An 18,160-nucleotide genomic window follows, 5' to 3' on the forward strand; every position below is an offset into this window, starting at 1 on the left:
CACCCTCTCTCCCTAGTTTGGGAGGCTGGAAATTTTTTTTCTTGAGGACAATTTATGCCCTTCTCCCAGTTAAGTCAGGCGGAAGGCGATCCTTCCTGGCCAAAAAAATTTAAAGAAGAGGAGGGGGAGGTGGGGGAGATGGACATCCGAGGTGGGGTCGGCGGGGGTGGGGAGAAAGATCTGTCCGCGATTTCCAGTTTTCCCCTTGAAGGTCATAAATCAGGGTCTGTCCGGGATGGGCTCCCGGTGATTGCCTGGCGTGGGCCGGGTGCACCTCGGGCCAGCTTTCCCTTCTTTCATTCTCTCCCTACTTCGCAATGCACACACAGCACGAAACCCGCCCGCAGAACATCTGGATTCAGGCTCGCATCCGAGCATCTGGGCAACCGCAGCCAGAGTCGGCTCCCGGAAAGTGAGCGCGGAAATGAGCGCGGGAGCGAGAACGCATCACTCAAAAGAGGAGGACCTCACCCCGCGTCCGGTCACTCCAGCATCCCTCCCACCATCTGCTCCTGTCAGCAGCCTGGGGCTCCACCTCCCTGAACCTGCCCCCTCGAGTCTTGCAAGCCAATAGGAGCCCCCGCTGTGTAGCCACCGCCCCGAGCCTTTCCACACCCCCACGTTCCGAGAGAGGATTGGCTAGTTAGTCTTTGGTACAGCCTCTATATTTGCATAGCACTAGGGTTTTTTTTTTGGTAGGTTGAACGGCACGTCACTCCGCCAGGCCGGGCCCGCCCACCCCACCTCAGTGCCCAGCTCTTTTCCTGCGCAGTTCCCCTCCGCAGCCTCTGCGGGCCAGTGCCGGGGCTGCGCTCTGGGGCTCGGTTCTCAGCACTGCGCGGAGGCAGCCCCGGCGAGCGGCCGGTGCGCACCGTCTGGAGTAGCCAGGGCGCGCCAGGGCGGCGATCTCTGCACCGCACGAGCGTTTGCCGCCCGCCCTGACTTTTCGTTCCAGTTGCGACTTCTCCCGGGCAACATGTCAAGAGCCGCCGCCGCTACAGCCGCCGCCGCCACCCGGGAAAGATCAGAAGCAGCAGCGATGGTGGCGGTGGTAGCCGCGGGTACACGAGGGCAATAAACCGAGCCGGCTGTCTGGGTGTCCAGCGGGCCAGGGGACCCTCTCCGCGCTCACTGCTCCGCTGGGCTTCGCGCCATGTGCTGAGCCATGCCTCGGGCCGTGCCCGCGGGCAGCGCATGGGGCAGCGCTTGAGCGGCGGCCGACCCTGCCTCGATGTCCCCGGCCGGCTCCTACCGCAGCCGCCGACGCCCCCGCCGCCGGTGAGGAGGAAGCTCGCGCTACTCTTCGCCATGCTCTGTGTCTGGCTCTACATGTTCCTGTACTCGTGCGCCGGCTCCTGCGCCGCCGCGCCCGGACTGCTGCTGTTGGGCTCCGGGTCCCGCGCGGCGCACGCCTCGCCAGCCCTGGCCACTGCTCCGAATGGGACGCCGTCCAGGTTGCCTTTCCGGGAACCCCCGGACACCGCCCTGGCTGCAGGACAGGCGGAGGGCGCAGCGAGCCAGGAAGAGCAGAGTCCCGAGGCGCCCGACTCCCCCAGCCCCATCTCCAGCTTCTTCAGCGGGTCCGGGAGTAAGCAGCTGCCGCAGGCCATCATCATCGGCGTGAAGAAGGGCGGCACGCGGGCGCTGCTGGAGTTCCTGCGCGTGCACCCCGACGTGCGCGCCGTGGGCGCCGAACCCCACTTCTTCGATCGCAGCTACGACAAGGGCCTCGCTTGGTACCGGTGAGTTTTCTTGCCTTGGGGCCAGGAGTGTGGGCAGCGATCCAGACCGTGAACGGAGGGGAGACGTGGCATCTGTTGGGGAGGTGTTGGGAAGGGGGTGGGCGGTCTAGCTGCGGACCACCGGGGTGTGGGCAGGGAGGGACAGGGGAGCGATCGGACACAGCGGACAAGTTTGAGCCCCGCACCTCACCCCCGCGCGATCGCGGAGACACCCAAGGAGGCTCTCTGTGGCTTCAACCTACCGAAACTTCTCACGGAGCGCTAGCGACTTAGTGGTCCCCGCTGCTCCAGAATAAATCGGGCGGCCTCGCCGCGAAGAAGCGTTTTAAAGAAAAGCGCTCGGCGATGCGCACCACCTTCTCACCCCGCGGTGGTTCGCTCCGGTCGATCGGGTACTGCTGGGATCCACTTTTTATCCTCTCTAAGCCTGGGGGGTGCCTCATGCTTGGGTTAGTTACACTCGTCTCCCCGGACCGACTCGGAAAGCTGCTTCTGCTCCCCAGATGGGGAGAGCGAAGGCGCCCTGCCAAAGCCACTGAGAGTCTTAACTTTGTTGTTATTGTTGTTGCAATCCTCCCGGTCACGGGAACCCCAAGGGGGTGAGACCCACAAGGCTGGGAGAGGCACTAGGGATCTTGGGGGCGGGGGGCTGATCTGGGCGGGTGGGCGGCCGGGCGCCTCTGCTGGCTGCGGAGCGTGGAGCGGTACTGGTCCCTGTCGGGCAAAGGCGCGCACTGCAGCCCGCCGGAGACGCACGAGGCTTTTTGAAGGCTTCTCAGCGGGCACCGCCAGCCGGTTTCCGCCTCTCCAGCTTCCCAACGGGGAGATCGGAGGGCGAGAACGCGTGCCTCCGCGGGTCCTATATTCCATCCCGGCGCAAAGAATGATTCCGGGTGCATTGATTGAGAAATGAGGGTGGTTTGGAGGTCGCGGCTTCCGGAAATCCAGTCTTCAAATGGGTTGCAGAGTCCGCTTCCAAAGGGACTGCAGCCTCGGGGTCACATTCACGACCTCTGCCCACTGCTTCCCGCCAGCCACTGCTCCTTGGGGGTGAACTGTTGGGGAGGTCAGAGGCTGAGCTCCGGAACGCCGGCCTCTTCCCTGGGCCTCCCCCAGCCCCGCACCCCCCCCCGACGCCCCGGCCTCCTTCCACCCCATCTCTCAGGTCACCACCCCGGCTCTCAACCCCAAGCCACACACTCTTGAGTTCCGCCGACGTCTCCAGGTCCGATGACTAACTTCAAAGAGTCCGGAGACTTCGGAAAATAGAAAGGGGAAAAGGGAAACGGACCCCACTCTTTAGTCCCCACCTTCCTTTCCTGGACCCGGGTGAGATGGAAGATTAAAAAAGAAAAAAAAACAATAAAAAAAAACACGACTTGACCCTGGGCGGATTAAAACCGTTCCTTTCCCAGCCTCGCCCTCCCCTCCCCTTTGTCCCTTTATTTATTTCCTATTGTCAGGAGTTGCCCAGTCTTCAGGTTTAGCCAGCCGGAACCGCCGGGGACCTAGACGGAGTCCCACGGCCGGGGTGTACCGAGGTGGCTAGAGCCCTGAGGACCTTAGTACTCTCTCTGGTGCGCGCAGTGGGGCCAGACAGGGGCCAGGAAGGGCCAGGGTACTAGTGTGATCAGGTCCGGAAGGAACTTCTCCGATCGTTGGCGACTGTCACTGACTAGGTCGCTGGTATTCACTTCTACCCTCGCCACTCCTCCTTGCTCTTTGGATATGGTGACTCCGGGGGTCTGGGTGGAACCCGGGTAGGGTAGAGCTCAGCCGGAGGCAGCCTGGGATTTTCGGAGTGTGATCTGACACTCTTGGGGCTCGGCTTGGGGAGAACTAGCAGGAAAAAAAAATAACCGAACCCTTCATGTCAGGCGGTTTTATAAGCGCACCTGGGGCAAGGCTCTGGAAATCCCCACAGGAAGATTCCCGCAATCGCGGAGGCGGCGGCTGCCCTTCACCTGCTAGGCCGTTCTTCCCTTTTGCTTGATTTAATACCGAATTAAGTCGCGACAGCAGCCATCGCCGCGCTCCCGTAGCCGGGAGCGCAGCCTGGGAGCTTCGGGCGCCTGGGTCGCCCGGGAGCCGCGCGCCGAGAGCAGCGGTGCCGGGGCGGCTGGACCCGGCCTCGTGGCCGGGGAGATCGGAGGGCTCGTCACCCTTACAAGCCACTTCCGTACGCTCCACGTGGGGGACCCGGAGGCCCAGAGCCCGCGGCGATGGCCCGGGATACCTACGCACCCGGCTCGGAAGCGCAGACTTCTCCCGCCGCCTCTGCCGAGCGTTGGCTTGGCCGCAGAGTTGTTTCTTTTGAAAGGAAAAGCTGGGGGGGGGGAGGGAGATTCAAGTCCTACGAAATCCAAAAAAAAAAAAAAAAATTAACTACCTTACAATGCACTGGATGCTTGGGCAAAAGTAGGAACTTTAAAGGCATCCTTTTACCTTTTAAACCCAACACACCGTGGAGACCCGAGATCCCAAGCGCTGGGCGTCAAATCATTGGCTCCCTATGCTTGAAAAATTGGGGGCCAGGAGGTGAGGGGGGGCGAGAAATCCCAGTTTCTGACTACAGTTGAGGTCCAGAGATCTCTCGCTCGGTCGGGAAGGCCAGGCTGCCAGTCGGAAACTGTATCAATATAAATGAACCCGAGCGTTACAATTAATCAGAGTCTAGCCTCCCCCCCAACTAGAGCATGGGAGAGAAACACAGTTTAAAGGCATTTGGGTGGGGTGTGTGTGTGTGTGTGTGTGTGTGTGTGTGTGTGTAAGCCCTTTGAGCATGCATGGATGGTTGAGCGCGCGGGTCAGTGGCACTCGGTTGGAGAAGGAGGTCGCGGCTGTGTCTGAGCAAGTCGTAATGGGTGTAATGGGTTGATTCACAGCCCTGCCCCGGGCCTAACCAGTAGCCCCACGGCCTGGGCTGATTTGCATGACATCCCAAGATTCGATGGTCTTTTGCTTCACTTGTCCTAATGAGATTCTATCAGCCTGATATGGGGGGAGGGGGAGGGTCCTAGTAGTTCGGAGTCCAAGAAGATGGCAGCGCCGAGCTAATTTCACCAAATCAACAACCACACATCAGGTCCTGCTAAGTCCTGCTGATGGTGGTTTGTGTTCGTCTGAGTTGAGGGTTGTTACTGAGTTGATGTTGTCAGTTCATCGTCCAGCTCGCCTTCGCCTCCACCCACCTCCCCCAACCACAAGTTTAGCTAGTGTTGATGAACACTCCACAGTTGGCTTATAGGGGCGTCTGGCGAAATCAGTCCTTGCCTTTGGTCAGTGATACAGGACTGGAATGTACTCATGACCTGACTTCTGTAAATGTAACCCCTCTGTACCTTAAGTTTTAAATTAAAGCCCCCAAAAAGAAATACAAGACTGTGTTTCTGAAGAAATTAACCTCCTTGCAGTAGAGCAAATACCCCCCCCCCCAGAGCAGAACCTCCAGGCTTGGATGTAAATCTCCACCATCAGACATTAAATAGACAAGTTTTGAAGGTTTTTTTTTTCTTTCTGATTTGCTGTAAATTTTGATAGATTTTTTTAAAAACATGAACTTGATGATCCCAGTTTAAGAATCAACTTCTCCAAACATTGTTTCATTAATTAGGTGTCATGCAGGAATCTGCCTTAGATTTCACAGTAGTAGGTTGGTCTCTTCCTGCCCTCTTTTCCATTTTGATGCCTTCATAAATAAAAAGACACTTTAGTGCTGTGACCAACCCATCAAAATGTATGTGTGTGTGTGTACACACACGTGTGCACATATGTGTGTGGCTTAATAAAGTTGGTAGCTAACACATGCTAAATGTTTTCCCACTGTGCTAGGCACTGCTTCAAGTTTTACAAGATTAGCAAGTTTAATCCTCATTATAGTCCCCTGAAATAGGTACTTCACATCACAAGTGAGGAAACACAGGCAGAGAGGGCAGGCCATTTGCCCAAGCCTCACAGCTAGAAAAATACAAAGCTCTTATGCCAACCCAGGCAGTTCTAGTCTGTTCTGTGACATGACACCCACACTGCATTAACCAAAACATGAGGTGAGTCAGACATGATGCTCAAAAAGAGACTGGCAGTTTCCTTATCACCTGCAAAGATTCTGAGCTCAGACTGTCATTTACTGCACAAGAATTACAACTCCAAAACACTCCAGTTAGCAATGTCCTACGTTGGTTTAGCACTAGTGAGGATAATCATAGCAAGCTGACACATTTATCTTTGTGCAGGCCAACCAGAGTCAAAGGAATCGTTAAAATGACAAAAATGGAAGTGGCACTGTGGTTCAAAATGGGGCACTGGTAGCTCATGCCCATAATCTTAACAACTCAGGAGGCTGAGATTTGAGGATTGCAGTTCAAAGCCAACCTGGGAAAGAAAGTCCAATTAACCAGCAAAAAGCTGGAAGTGGAACCGTGGCTCAAAAGTGGAGTGTCAGCCTTTAGTGAAAAAGCTGAGTGACAATACCTAGACCATAGGTTCAATCCCTAGCACTGGTGGGAGTATTTTGAGCTATTTCTTTAGAATGAGGTTCTAACCCCTAGAAACCCCTACATATTTTAATTTGGCAAATGTTGAGAAAATGGGTCCCTTCCACCCTTATTCCTCCCACTTTGTTTCTAAAAACCTGCTCACCAGGACTGTTAGTGGCTTCCCTGGGAAGAATGTAAGATCTTACTGGAGATAGCCCATTTCAAAATAATTGTACTTTCGCAGTCCCGTGCTTTAAACCTCACTTTCAAGCTGCTGAGTGTACAGCAGAAATTTTCATTTATCTGCAACAAATTGAAATATAAACCATCATGTTACAAAGCTGTCAAGATTTATTAGCAAGACAGTGTAGCATGTGTTGAACTCTGTTTTTAATTAGGCACCTAAATTAGACCATAAAATGGTTGATTAATCTTTTACAAGTTCAGGGGAAAATATAACATAAATTAACCTCATCATAAGTGTTTTCCCAGACACTTGGAGTTAATAAAATAGTCAATATTTAATAGCAACCTATTTGTTTAAGATAAATAAAATGGTGATATGTGTGAATTAAATTACACTTAGAATCTTTCACATGGTATGCTGTGATTGAATAGTGTCTCTGCTCTTATCTTAAAACAAATCTACTACAAAACACTACAAATAGGAATTAAATACTGATTGAACTGTTTTGCTTTTTTCAATGGAGCATTGTTATTGAAAAGTGATTGGTATAGATTAGTATTTATTAAAGATATTTTTCCTAGCTAAAGATATATTGTTTGGCATTTTTAAAGTGACAGACATGCCATAGCTTGTTTCTCTTGTTTGGTGTTTTATTTTTGTTTGGAGAAAACTTATGCTTTTGGAAAAATGCCTCATAAAATTTTTAAATATACATACTTAATTTGCCCATTTTGAAAACACATCACAGGACATGAGATTTTTCTGGTAACTTAAAAATGACTTTTAAATCACTAAAATTAAAAGTGCACAGGAATTTTTTTTTAAAGAAAACAAATCTTCCAGTCAGTCAGTCTGACCGAATAAAGGAGGTGGCTTTTATTCAGTGTCCTCAGCACTGAAATGCATAAGATTACTTTTCCAGCAGCTTTCTACTTCAATTTGTCTTATGAATATTTTATGGGCTTACTCTCTGAACATGGAAATTGTGTTGACGGAAATACAAAATGACTGCTTTAAAACATTTCTTTTCTGAATAGGACACTACCTCACTCACTCATTTAACAGTGGATGGTTTCAGATGAGGAGAGAAATTCAGTCCTGTACTGTTGAGATCCTCAGGAATCTCAGCTATATGAGCACCCCAAGAATGTGGCATATTTTCCAGGATAATGAAAACAATATGTTTCTACCTCAAATGAAAACATTTACCATGACGGAGAAGAAATGAGACACTGATATCTATGAAAACTAGTTGTGTGTAGGCCATAAAACTTTTTTTTACATTTAGAATGTTACCTTTGTTAGAATTCTGATTCCTGTCCCTCAAATTATGCTAAAGTGAAACTAACCCTGACTAATGCTTGAGTTATTTAGTGCACAGTGGCTTTGAATGCCTTTTTTTTTTTCTTGTCAGGAGTTTGAGAACTTCAGCCTGGGAGGGGCAATTACCATCTTAGTAATATGATAATAAAATAATCTGCATGACTGTCAAGAGGCTGTATCTTAAAATGATCCTAATGATTTCAACATCATTCTCTTTGGACATATTAGATATTGTGGTTTCTTTTATATCTTGTGATTTTAAATATATATATGTCATACATGTTCCTGTCACTTGAAAAATAGTAAAAATACAAAGTGAAGCTGTGGCTCAACTGGTAGAGCACCAAGTCTAGTGGGAAGGGGGGGGTGTTGGGAGGGGCAGCAATTGATAGCAAAAGGCCTCGAGTTCAAGGCTCAGTACTGAAAAAAAAAATTAAAAAGTAAGTTGACACTGTGGCTGGTGGTGGAATCCTTGCTACTCAGGAGGCTGAGACCTGAGGATATTGGTTTGACACCAGCCCAGGTAAATAAACTCCTGAGACTCTTATCTCCAAGTAACTACATAAAGAGTCAGAAGTGGAACTGTGGTTCAAGTGGTAGAGTGCTAGCCTTGAGCAAAAGAAGCTCAGGACAGTGCTCAGGCCCCGAGCTCAAGACTCCTGACCAACAAAAAACAAAGTATACATGGGCTGGAATGTAAACTCAATGGCAAAGTGCTTGCCTACCAAGTGCAACATCCTGAATGCTTTCTTCAGTACCAAAAATGAAAAGACAAAAAATGCAGTTAAAAAAGCAAACAAAAAATACAAGATTGCATGGCTGGAATCCATATATAGTGTGTAATATGTGTTATATATAATATATATGTAATTATTTATAATACGTGTAACATACTGTTTTATGTATGTGTGTGTGGTTGCTTGCCCTTCAACCTAGGCTACTGTTTCTTGCCAGTGGTTAGCATTGTGAAACATGAAGCATCAGATCCCAGGCTCCTGTGTGTGTGTGTGTGTGTGTGTGTGTGTGTGTGTGTGTGTGTATCCCTTCTCTACTGGACAGAGTAAAACATCCAAAGAGTGACTAGGCACCGGGAGAAAGGAGAGGGAGGGGAATGGGGTGGGGGAGAGAGTGATCTAGAGCAAGGACCCCAGGTGTCTCTCTCTCTTCTTGAAGGGTGGCCCGGGGCGCAGCCCGGGACAGAGAAAATGGCTCCGAGGCTGGCGGCCCGGGGGATCAGTCGGCTCGGCCCCAAGCGTGGCTCGGGATCGCGGCATCTGGTCCTGGGATCGCCCTGCCCGGGGACAGATGGCGAAGGTCTTGGTGCTGGGGGCGGGGCCGGCAGACAGGGGCGTGGCAGGGCACAGGGGGCGGGGCCACGCACGGAGGCGGGGCTTGTCCTTGGATTGCTGGCCCGCTCCGGGGGCGGTAGTCACGTGACCTCAGTCCGACTGCGGCGCTGGGGCCTCACCTGTTGGAATAAGACGGGCGAAGCCGTCAGCGTTTATGGTGGGCGGTGCCGCCGAGATCGATCTCTGCGTTGATTGGCTGGAGGGAGTGCAGAGGGACCAATAATGTCTCGCTCACTTAGAAGCCACGCCCGTAGGCGGGCAGAGCGCGCGGGACTCGCCCTCACCAGGGCCCAATCGGTTCCTGAGCCGTCTTCGCCTTCCCGGCCCGACTGCACTGAGTTTGTGCTTTCCTTGTCTCTGGGACCTTCCTGCACCCGCTAGCCCCAATTCCTCTTGCCTTCTGGGGCGGGGGTAGGGGTGGAGGGGTGCCCTCCATCCCCGAGAACCACAGCCCCTGGGTCAATTGCGCTGCTTTTGATTTCCGATCGCTCACCTACACCCAGGCGGAAGGGCCTGCCGCCCTTCCCCGGTCTCTCTGGAGCACAGTCTGGACTCAGCCTACGTCTCCGGGGCCCGGGCCCGTCCTGCAGCCAGCGGCCTGCCCAGGCACGTCGTCCACTGCTTACGATGCACGCGGCCCGGAAGACACGCAGGGGTTCCAAAGCCTCCGGAACCCCGGGGTGCCCTCCCCGGCCGGCCTCTGCCAGGCCCCTCCCCTGGATGTGCTGTTCGGCTGGTCCGATTGTTCCAGAGTCTCCCCGGGGGCACTTAGCATATTCTGGTTCTGCCAGTTAACACTGATACACAAAGGAGCCAACATCCGCTTTCCATCAAAGAGCTTTTCCAGGAGCCCCAAGTGGGTGGTTGGGTGCAGCAGCCCTCAAGTGTTTGGGAAAGAAGGAAGTAAAACATATTTTTATTATTGACTCGAAATAGACTTGGTGGAAGAAACCAGAAGCAGATTCTATTGATTGCTGGTACCAGGGTTTGAACTCAGGACTTGCAGCATTCTCTGTCCTCTGTTCCTCACTCAGGGCTGGTGCTCTACCACTTGAGCCAGGCCTCTAGCTCGACATTTTGCTAGTTCATTGGAGGCAAGCATTCTCTTCGAGTTTTCTTCCGGGGCTGGCTTTGAATCTTGATCTCAGATCTCCGTCTCCTGAGTAGCTGGTAGCAAGTGGGAGCTACTGGCACCTGGCAACTATTCTAAATCATTCTTTGTGAGTGTGTGCCCCTGCACCTACCCGTGAGCATGTGAGTTAGCGGGGTTTGAACAGCTTTGGGCCTGCTAGGCAGTTGCTTTTCTGCCTAAGTCACACCACCAGCTGTTTTGCTCTGGTTATTTTTGAGATAATTCCTTGGTTTTTGTCCAGGAAAGCCCTGGACAAAATAATCCTCCTATTTACATTTCCGGGTGTAGCTTGGATGATAGACACTGGCTACCTCGACCAGCTATTGATTGAGATGGAAAAGGTGTCTAGAGCTTTTTGTCCTCAGTTCTCCTAATCTCAGCTTTCCAAGTATTTAACCATTTACAAGCATGAGCCATTGTGCATGGTTCACAGTCAGCGATACATTGTCATGAAGCACATTTTAACTTTTTACAACAAAGATCTACTGAGCACTTATTTGGAAAAAAAAAAAGATCTTTATTTTCTGGAATCGTTTCATGCTTAGAACAAAACCAAGTAAAGTGCAGTGACTTCCTGTCTGTGGGCTAAGTGCCCGGCCTCCTTAGCACCAACATTCCTCACCAAAGTAAACATCTCTCACAAGGCATGAACCTTACATCAACATGTCATTATGAACCAAAGTCCATAGTTTATTTTGAGGTTCACTGATGGTGTCATGTATTCCTTGGTTTGAACAAACCTAGGATGGCCCATCTCTTCCATTAAAGTGTCACGCAGGTAGTTTCACTATCCTAAATCTTCCTGAAAGGGTTTGCTCTCATCCAGCATTGTACTAAGGGAGTACAGGACACATGGAGTTACCCTAGGAACCTTCCTTCATGGATGAGCTAAATTACAAGTATGCCAAACACCTGTAGCGCATGCTACTCAGGAGCTAAAGACCTGAGTATTGTGGTTTGAAGCCAGCCCAGGCAGTAAAGTCCATGAGACTCGGATCTCCAATGAACTGCCAAAAGGCAGAGGCGCAGCTGTGTGTCAAGTGGTAGAGCACCAGCCTCAAGGAAAAGAGCTCAGAGGCACCACCCAGGCCCTGAGTTTAAGCTTCAGTAAGTTCAAAAGACCTCAAAGCAAGGTTTAAGTACTCATTTTTTTAAAAAAGTTTATTAGTCCTACCAAATCTCCGATGAACGTAAAAATGTTAAAGTATGGTTTTGTATTTTATTTCTTCAGGCACTTTCCGGAGAGCCAGGGGTGCCAGCCTCGTGGGGGATGTGTGAGTGGGAAGTCTCACTTGGTGGTGGGCCAGGCAGTTGTTTAATCAGAAGAGCAAACCTCCTGTGCAATTGCCCTAATTTTGCAAGGAAAGAAGTTCATAGAGCTTGGGTAAGGTCACACAGCTGTGCCTGTAGATGGCTGGATGTACCTCTTCAACCACTTTGGAAAACAGTATGGAAGTTCCTCAAAAGACTCCACATAGAGCTTCCCTATGACCCAGCAATCCCACTTATGGGCATTTACCCAAAAGATCACAAACAAGGTCATACCAAAGCTACCAGCACAACTTTGTTTATCGCAGCATTATTTACCATAGCTAAGGAACCAACCCAGCTGCACCCCCGTAGATGAATGGATCAAGAAAATGTGATATATATATATATATATATATATGATATATGTATCATATATATATGATATATGTATCATATATATATATATATATAATGGAATTCGTTGTCTCCATCAGAAAGAATGGCATTGCCCCATTTGTTAGGAAATGGAAAGCCTTGGAAAAATTATATTAAGTGAAGTAAGCCAGGCCCAAAGAAACATAGGTCCCATGGTTTCCCTTATCTGCAATAGCTAGTATATGTCTGAGACAAGTAGAAAAGGTCAATAGCTATATATGTAAGTATGTACATACATATCTATGTATGGTACATAGATATGTACCATATAGGCTGATGCTAAGTGAAATGAACCTCAATATAAGGACACAAGAGATTTTGTTTGTTTCTTTGTATGTTCTGTCCCCATGGTAGAACCCCTGATGTCACTGTACTTGATTCTGGTGTCCTGCATCTTGTATATACATTTTTCTAATTTGCGGAGTGGAAGGGAAATAAAATGCTGAAACAAGGATACAGGTTGACCCATTGTAACAACGAGATGTACAAGACACTATATTGAAAAAGAACTTCACAACCTTGAGGGGGGAGGGAGGGAAGAGTTGGGGAATTGGGGAGGAAAGGGATGGAAGGGGAAAAACAAAGGAGAGGGTAACAATGTTCGATAGGAAATGGACTTATTATCTTGCTCATGTAACTGTAACCCTTCTGTACAGTATCTTTACAATAATATATATGTATGTATATATATGTGTGTGTGTGTATATATATATATATACACACACACACACAAAAGCTCTACAATGTGGAACTTTTGTGTGAGCAAAACAGTGGCATGGGTCTGAACTCAGGGCCTTGCACTTGCTAAGCAGGTGCTCTACCACTTGAACCGTGTTCCCAGACCTTTTTCGCTTTAGCTATTTTTCCAATGGGTACTTGTATTTTGCCCCAAGCCAATCTCAGACTCTGTTTCTCTTACCTATTCCTCCTGCATACCTGGGATGATACATATAAGCCACCATAGATAACTTTTTAGTGGAAATGAGATTTTGCCAACTTTTGCCTAGGCTAACCTTGAACCATGATCCTCCCAATCTCTGTCTCCTTTGTCGTCCATCCCTATTGACAATGGCCACCTTCCTCTGTGTCACCCATGCACCAACATAGCACCGTGACCCTTCCTGTACAGTTTATGACGGCCACCCCTGGCCTGGCCCCCTCGCTGGTGATTTTGCTAGGCTATAGCCGTGGATTTTTATTTTCCTGTGTTTACCAATATTAAATTACTTACACTGAATTGACTTGGAACCGCACTTTTGAGAAGCACTGCTCTCAACTTTTTCAAAGAATGGAATGTTGTGAAAAGCGTACTTGGTAATATACAATGAAGTAATTCTATTAGCATGGTAAAGGCCCTGAGAAGTACTGCAAGCTTACAAAGAATAAGTTTGTTTAATTGTTTTTTTTCGCCTAGTGTTTCCCCTTTAGTACAGCATCTTTTGGTTCCAGGGCCTCAGAGAGTGGATGTTAATTTGGGGCGTGGATGTTAATGTTGGTGGAGCAGGTCTTTCAGTTTCCTTGGAGTTGTTAAGAATCTGACTCTGGGAAGTGGTGCTCTGGCTCAAGTGGTAGAGTGCTTGCCTTGAGCTGAAGAGCTCAGGAACAGCACCCAGGCCCAAAGTTCAAGCCCCATAACTGACCAAAAGAAGAAGGAGATGGAGGAGAGAAGGAGGAGGAGGAGGAGGAGAAAATCATCTGATCCTGTGTGTTGTGTTTTCCTACACCTTTACCCTCAGAACTAGCAACTTCTTCCTCTTGCTTGAGTTAGTTTCTACCCTCTTATCCTCCCCTGCTTCCCCTAACATGATTACTGCCAAGTGAATGGATAAGGAAGCAGAGTGGCAGGAATCAAAAGCTGGGGAGGCTGAGGCAGGGAAGCAGGCCTGCTGATTAGGATTTCAAGTCTGGTCTTGCTGGAGGAGCTTCTGTAACAGCTTCCCCCTCACTGTTGTTTTCCAAGCAGGCTAATTGCAGGGTCAGCTTTCCTCTAAGCAGCTTGTGTCTTTTCAAAAGTAAGTGTTGTGTGTAACCGGGTGTTTATGGTGCAAGATGTTTGATGGTGTTGGAAAAGGTGGAGGTTCGCCCCCCAGTCCCCGCCCTGTTTGGCACACAGACAATTCTTGTGGTCTGGGTCTGTTTTATTCTTAGCACCAGGATGATTGCTCACCCTGCATGCAATGTTGATGTCTTCATTAAATAACCGAGAGGCTGTATGTAAATATTGGCAGCTTTGGGCCGAAAAGAAAGCCAATAACTTGGAGGGGAGTGCATGTTCTCTTTTTGTGTCTGGAGCCAAAGGTAACACTTAAAAGTATTCTGCAGTCAGGGGGGGCCGGAAAGAGAGGAAACTTTGGGATTAAGTGTCAGTGGAAAAGGGGGCAAATGGAACCTTTTAACCAAGCGAGAAGGAGATTAATTTACCTGTGAGTGTAAACCTGAAGTGACAGGGCTATCTGGATTTTCCCCTCTGAGCTCCCTAAGCCTGCCATGGTAATCTTTGATACAGAAACACTGTCTTCTGATAGGCTCTTTTGTCTGGGAAAAAATGGTAGCACCTGCTTGCAAGCTGGGCAGTGCTCCACTGGCCCTTGCGTAGGGCAAGACATTTGGCAAGGGCATTCCTCATGGTCTGGAGATGAACAGTTTCACACCGTAGTGGGATCCTTCACCTCAGGGACCTGGCAAGGTTCTCATTCTTATCACACTTCCCTGCCTATACAGTTACATTCCTTTAAGAAGCAATATTTGACACTGAACTTGTCCTTTTGTGGGGCCTTGGGAAATATCAGGCAATAACAGCACAGCCCTATTGCAAGTCGGGCACCAGAGCATCTAGATGGCACTACTGACGGAATAAGGTGGTTACGTCTATCATGCATGTATTCACTCATTCATTCACTCATGGTATTTTCCCACCAGATAGTTTTTGAACAGCTGGCTAGACTGAGCAGTGAGTGAGTGTTTAGGACAAGCCCTGTATTAACTAACCTAGCTCCCTCCTGTCTGTCTCCATGGAAGATTTCACTTGTTTACCGTTATTTTTAGGGTCATGTTTTCAATCGATTGCAGCTGGAAAGTACAGACTAGGCTCTGGCTCGCTGTGTTCCTTGGAAAAAAGAGCATTTGCCGGGGAGCAGCTGAAAACAGTTTCCTGAAGGCTAAGGCTTTCATGGGATTTGAGGACTCAGAGCGAAGCCGCCTCATCTTATCCAGATGACCTCTTTTAGGGAATTGAGTTGAGGATTGTGAGCTGAGGATGGGCAGAGCAAAGGTATGAACTATTTGAGGTTGGTCAGTCTGTTCCCAGATGTGGAGGACGGAGGAAGCTGCAGTAGACAGCCTAGGTCCGTCTGGCAGATGCTGATAAACCCCCAAGTAAGCTCACCTCTCAAGATGAATGGCAGAGCACCAACCATGGTAGTGCACTCCTCTAATCCCAGCAGTTGGGAGGAAAAGGAGGATGGAATTCCCAGCCTGACCTTAAAAAAAAAAAGGAAAAGATAAGGTCAATGGTAGTTTTAGGATCTAAATGATGCTTCCCCGCTTGTGCCTTAAAATGTGACCTTCAGGAAGAATAACCTTCATAAAGAAGTATAAAATCCTTTAGCTTCCCCTCACCTGTCAGACAGCAATAGGAAGACCAGTGGTGGCATCTTCCTTCCAGAGGGGGCAGTTTGTTGTCAGAGACCTCTGTGGTGGGCTGGAGAGAGGAGGGGGATCTAGGTTATCTCAGCTGGCTCTTCTTCCGTCTGTAATTGAATGCTCACTAGTTTTAGTCTTCTTCATTGTAGTTGCATATGGATTTTGTTCATTCATTGAGCATCTACTGTATTCACTTGGCTCTGAGAATCAGAGTTATTCATTTCTCAAACATGATGGATGTAATATACTGATGAGTGCTGGCCCAGCCTTTGCACCTCTTGCATTCTAGCAGGATGATGGACAGTAAGAAATAAACAGACAAACCAGTTAAAAAAAAATAACAATGCTACCAGGAGAAGACAGCCATGAGGAAAGGTGATGGGAGAAGAGGGTGGAAGAGAAGGCAGACCTTTTAAAGAGGTAACCTTGAGAAAGAGATCTGAATGGCCAACAGGGGCATTGGGGGTGTCCAGATGAGAGCCAATGAGAAGATTCTGTGATGATAGTAAAAGAATCAAAGGAAGCCTGAGAATGAGGGAGGAGGTGGAAGTGTAGGACTTCCTGTGGAAGATGAGAGGATCAGGTCAGCAAGGAGGAGATGGCTAGCTACAGTAAGGCAGGACATGGGCAAAATCAGAAGTAGATTTGAGGCACAGCGATTCAGCTGAAGAAGGCTAGCTAGACTATCAAGGTCAATACTATGAAGGCCCCACAGCAAAGGTGACACAAGGACAGAGTTCCACGAAGCAAGTGCAGGGAGAGACTAGCAAAGGGGGAAGATGAGTAGGAGAGTCTCGGTCTGCAAGTCCAAAGGTGTGACGTGAGTAATACTCTGCTAACGGCATCACTCAGAGGGTAACTAATACTGGCTAATCTACTTGTTTTTCTTTTTCATGCAGGTCCTGGGGGCTTAAATTCAGGGCCTTGGCACTGTCCCTGAGCTTTTTTTTTTTTAAGGCTGGTACTTTACTACTTAAGCTACTGCTTCACTTATTTTTCAGCTTGGTTTTGGTGGTTAATTGGGGATACATGTCTCACAGACTTTTTCTGGCCATACTGGTTTTGAGCCACAATCCTCAGATCTCAGCTTCCTGAGTAACTAGGCTTACAGCTGTGAGCCACCAGCACCTGGCTAACCTGTATTTTGGTTGGTGTTTTTCTTGCAACTCAGAAGTCAGAAGCACAAGGGGCTGTCCAACAGCATTCAGCAGGTTAGTTGTTTTTGTTGTTGTTCGGAAAGGTTGCCCCCATCAAAGGGCCATGCTGGGGATCCAGCTGTTCAGGATGGGTGCCAGGGTCCACGTCCTCCAAGCTAAGCTGGCTACTCTTTACTTGTCTGGATGGAGCCTTTCATTAAAGGGAAGCCATGTACTTAGAAATTCCACTCTCTGGCACTTCAGACCTACAGCAGCAACAGTCCATGGTCGCTGACTGGCTCCATTCTTAGATGCTAGTTGGGCCTGATGCCAGGGCCCAAATGCCCAAGCTGGCAATTACCAGGTAGCTTTACAGGCACCCACCTGCTCTGAATGTGCAGTTATTGCAACTCTCCTTCTGTTGTTTTTCAGGTCTCATGTGGATGCATCTTTGATCCCCCTTCCTCTTTGCTCATGATCTCTCTTTCCCCTTTTCCTTGTTTCTTCTCACCTGAACATTGCTTATTTGGGTTCTTCAATGCTGAATTGAATGGTTACTTTGTCTCATTGAGAAGCCATTCCTACTGATGTTTTACCAGAATCGATATCAGTTCATTGTGCTTTTATCTAGAACCAAAGTAAAGCAGTCGGTCCCTTGTCATTGTTCAGAAGAGACCTTCCAAAGGAGATGCCAGCTTGAGGGGTCAGGAGGATGGAACTGGGGAGAGGTATTGGTGGTGGGTTTTTACCCCAGGATGGTTGGCTGGGCTCAGCCCACTCTTCCTTGGTTTATAGCTAAGCTAATTTAATTTCCAGCTGGGAGGCCACGCCCCGAAGGACAATCCTGTCCAATAGTTAATGAGCTAGAAGGGGAGACAGTCTATTGACTTGATTGTTGTTCTGCAGCTTCGCAGGACTGATTTATTAGCCTGTTGGTTCTCTGGCTTCTGAGGCTAGTCCAGCCTGACACAGCTTCATGTACAGTCCCCTTGATTCCTTCTAGGGAAAGACTGAGCTGTGACTTCTGGCCTTGCTTTTAGAACCTGTCTTTCCTTTCACACCCTTGGTTTATTTAAAAGGAAGAGGAGAGCCCAGCCAGCCTCAGGCCAGCTCATCTGTTGAGGAAACCTGGCAATTCAGCTGTGTGAAACTCCCATTCTTTTCTTTATTGGAGCTGGATTTCTCTATCCTTCCCCACCAGCAGAGCCTTTGGGTAAGCAATATTGAGCAACCTGGGCCTGAAACACTGCCTCAGGATTTGGGGCAAGTGTCAGGATTTCCTTCTGTAGAACATTGGCTCTCTTGAAGAAAGATGGGTGGAAGCCTGGGACAGGAAGTAGGAAGTAGAATTGCTCCCAGGAGCTAGGGCTGTGGCTAGGGAAGCCAAAAACTAATGAATTTATTTTTTTATTTTTTTATTTTTTGGGGGGGGGTCCGGTCGTGGGGCCTGAACTCTGGGCCTGGGAACTGTCCCTCAGCTCTTTAGCT

General features: G+C 49.1%; 1 protein-coding gene across 1 annotated transcript in view; it reads left to right on the top strand.

Moving 5' to 3' along the window:
• Positions 1-800: 800 nt before the first annotated feature.
• Positions 801-18,160, top strand: part of Hs3st3b1 (heparan sulfate (glucosamine) 3-O-sulfotransferase 3B1) — a 62,808-nt gene continuing 45,448 nt past the window's right edge. Inside the window, exon 1 of the mRNA XM_013013057.1 lies at positions 801-1,742. Within this exon, the coding sequence (XP_012868511.1) occupies positions 1,195-1,742 (548 nt within the window). The 5' untranslated portion in view covers positions 801-1,194. The remainder of the gene's footprint in view (positions 1,743-18,160) is intronic.

The sequence above is a fragment of the Dipodomys ordii genome, unplaced genomic scaffold (assembly GCF_000151885.1).
Source record: "Dipodomys ordii isolate 6190 unplaced genomic scaffold, Dord_2.0 Scaffold19, whole genome shotgun sequence".
NCBI lineage: Eukaryota > Metazoa > Chordata > Mammalia > Rodentia > Heteromyidae > Dipodomys > Dipodomys ordii.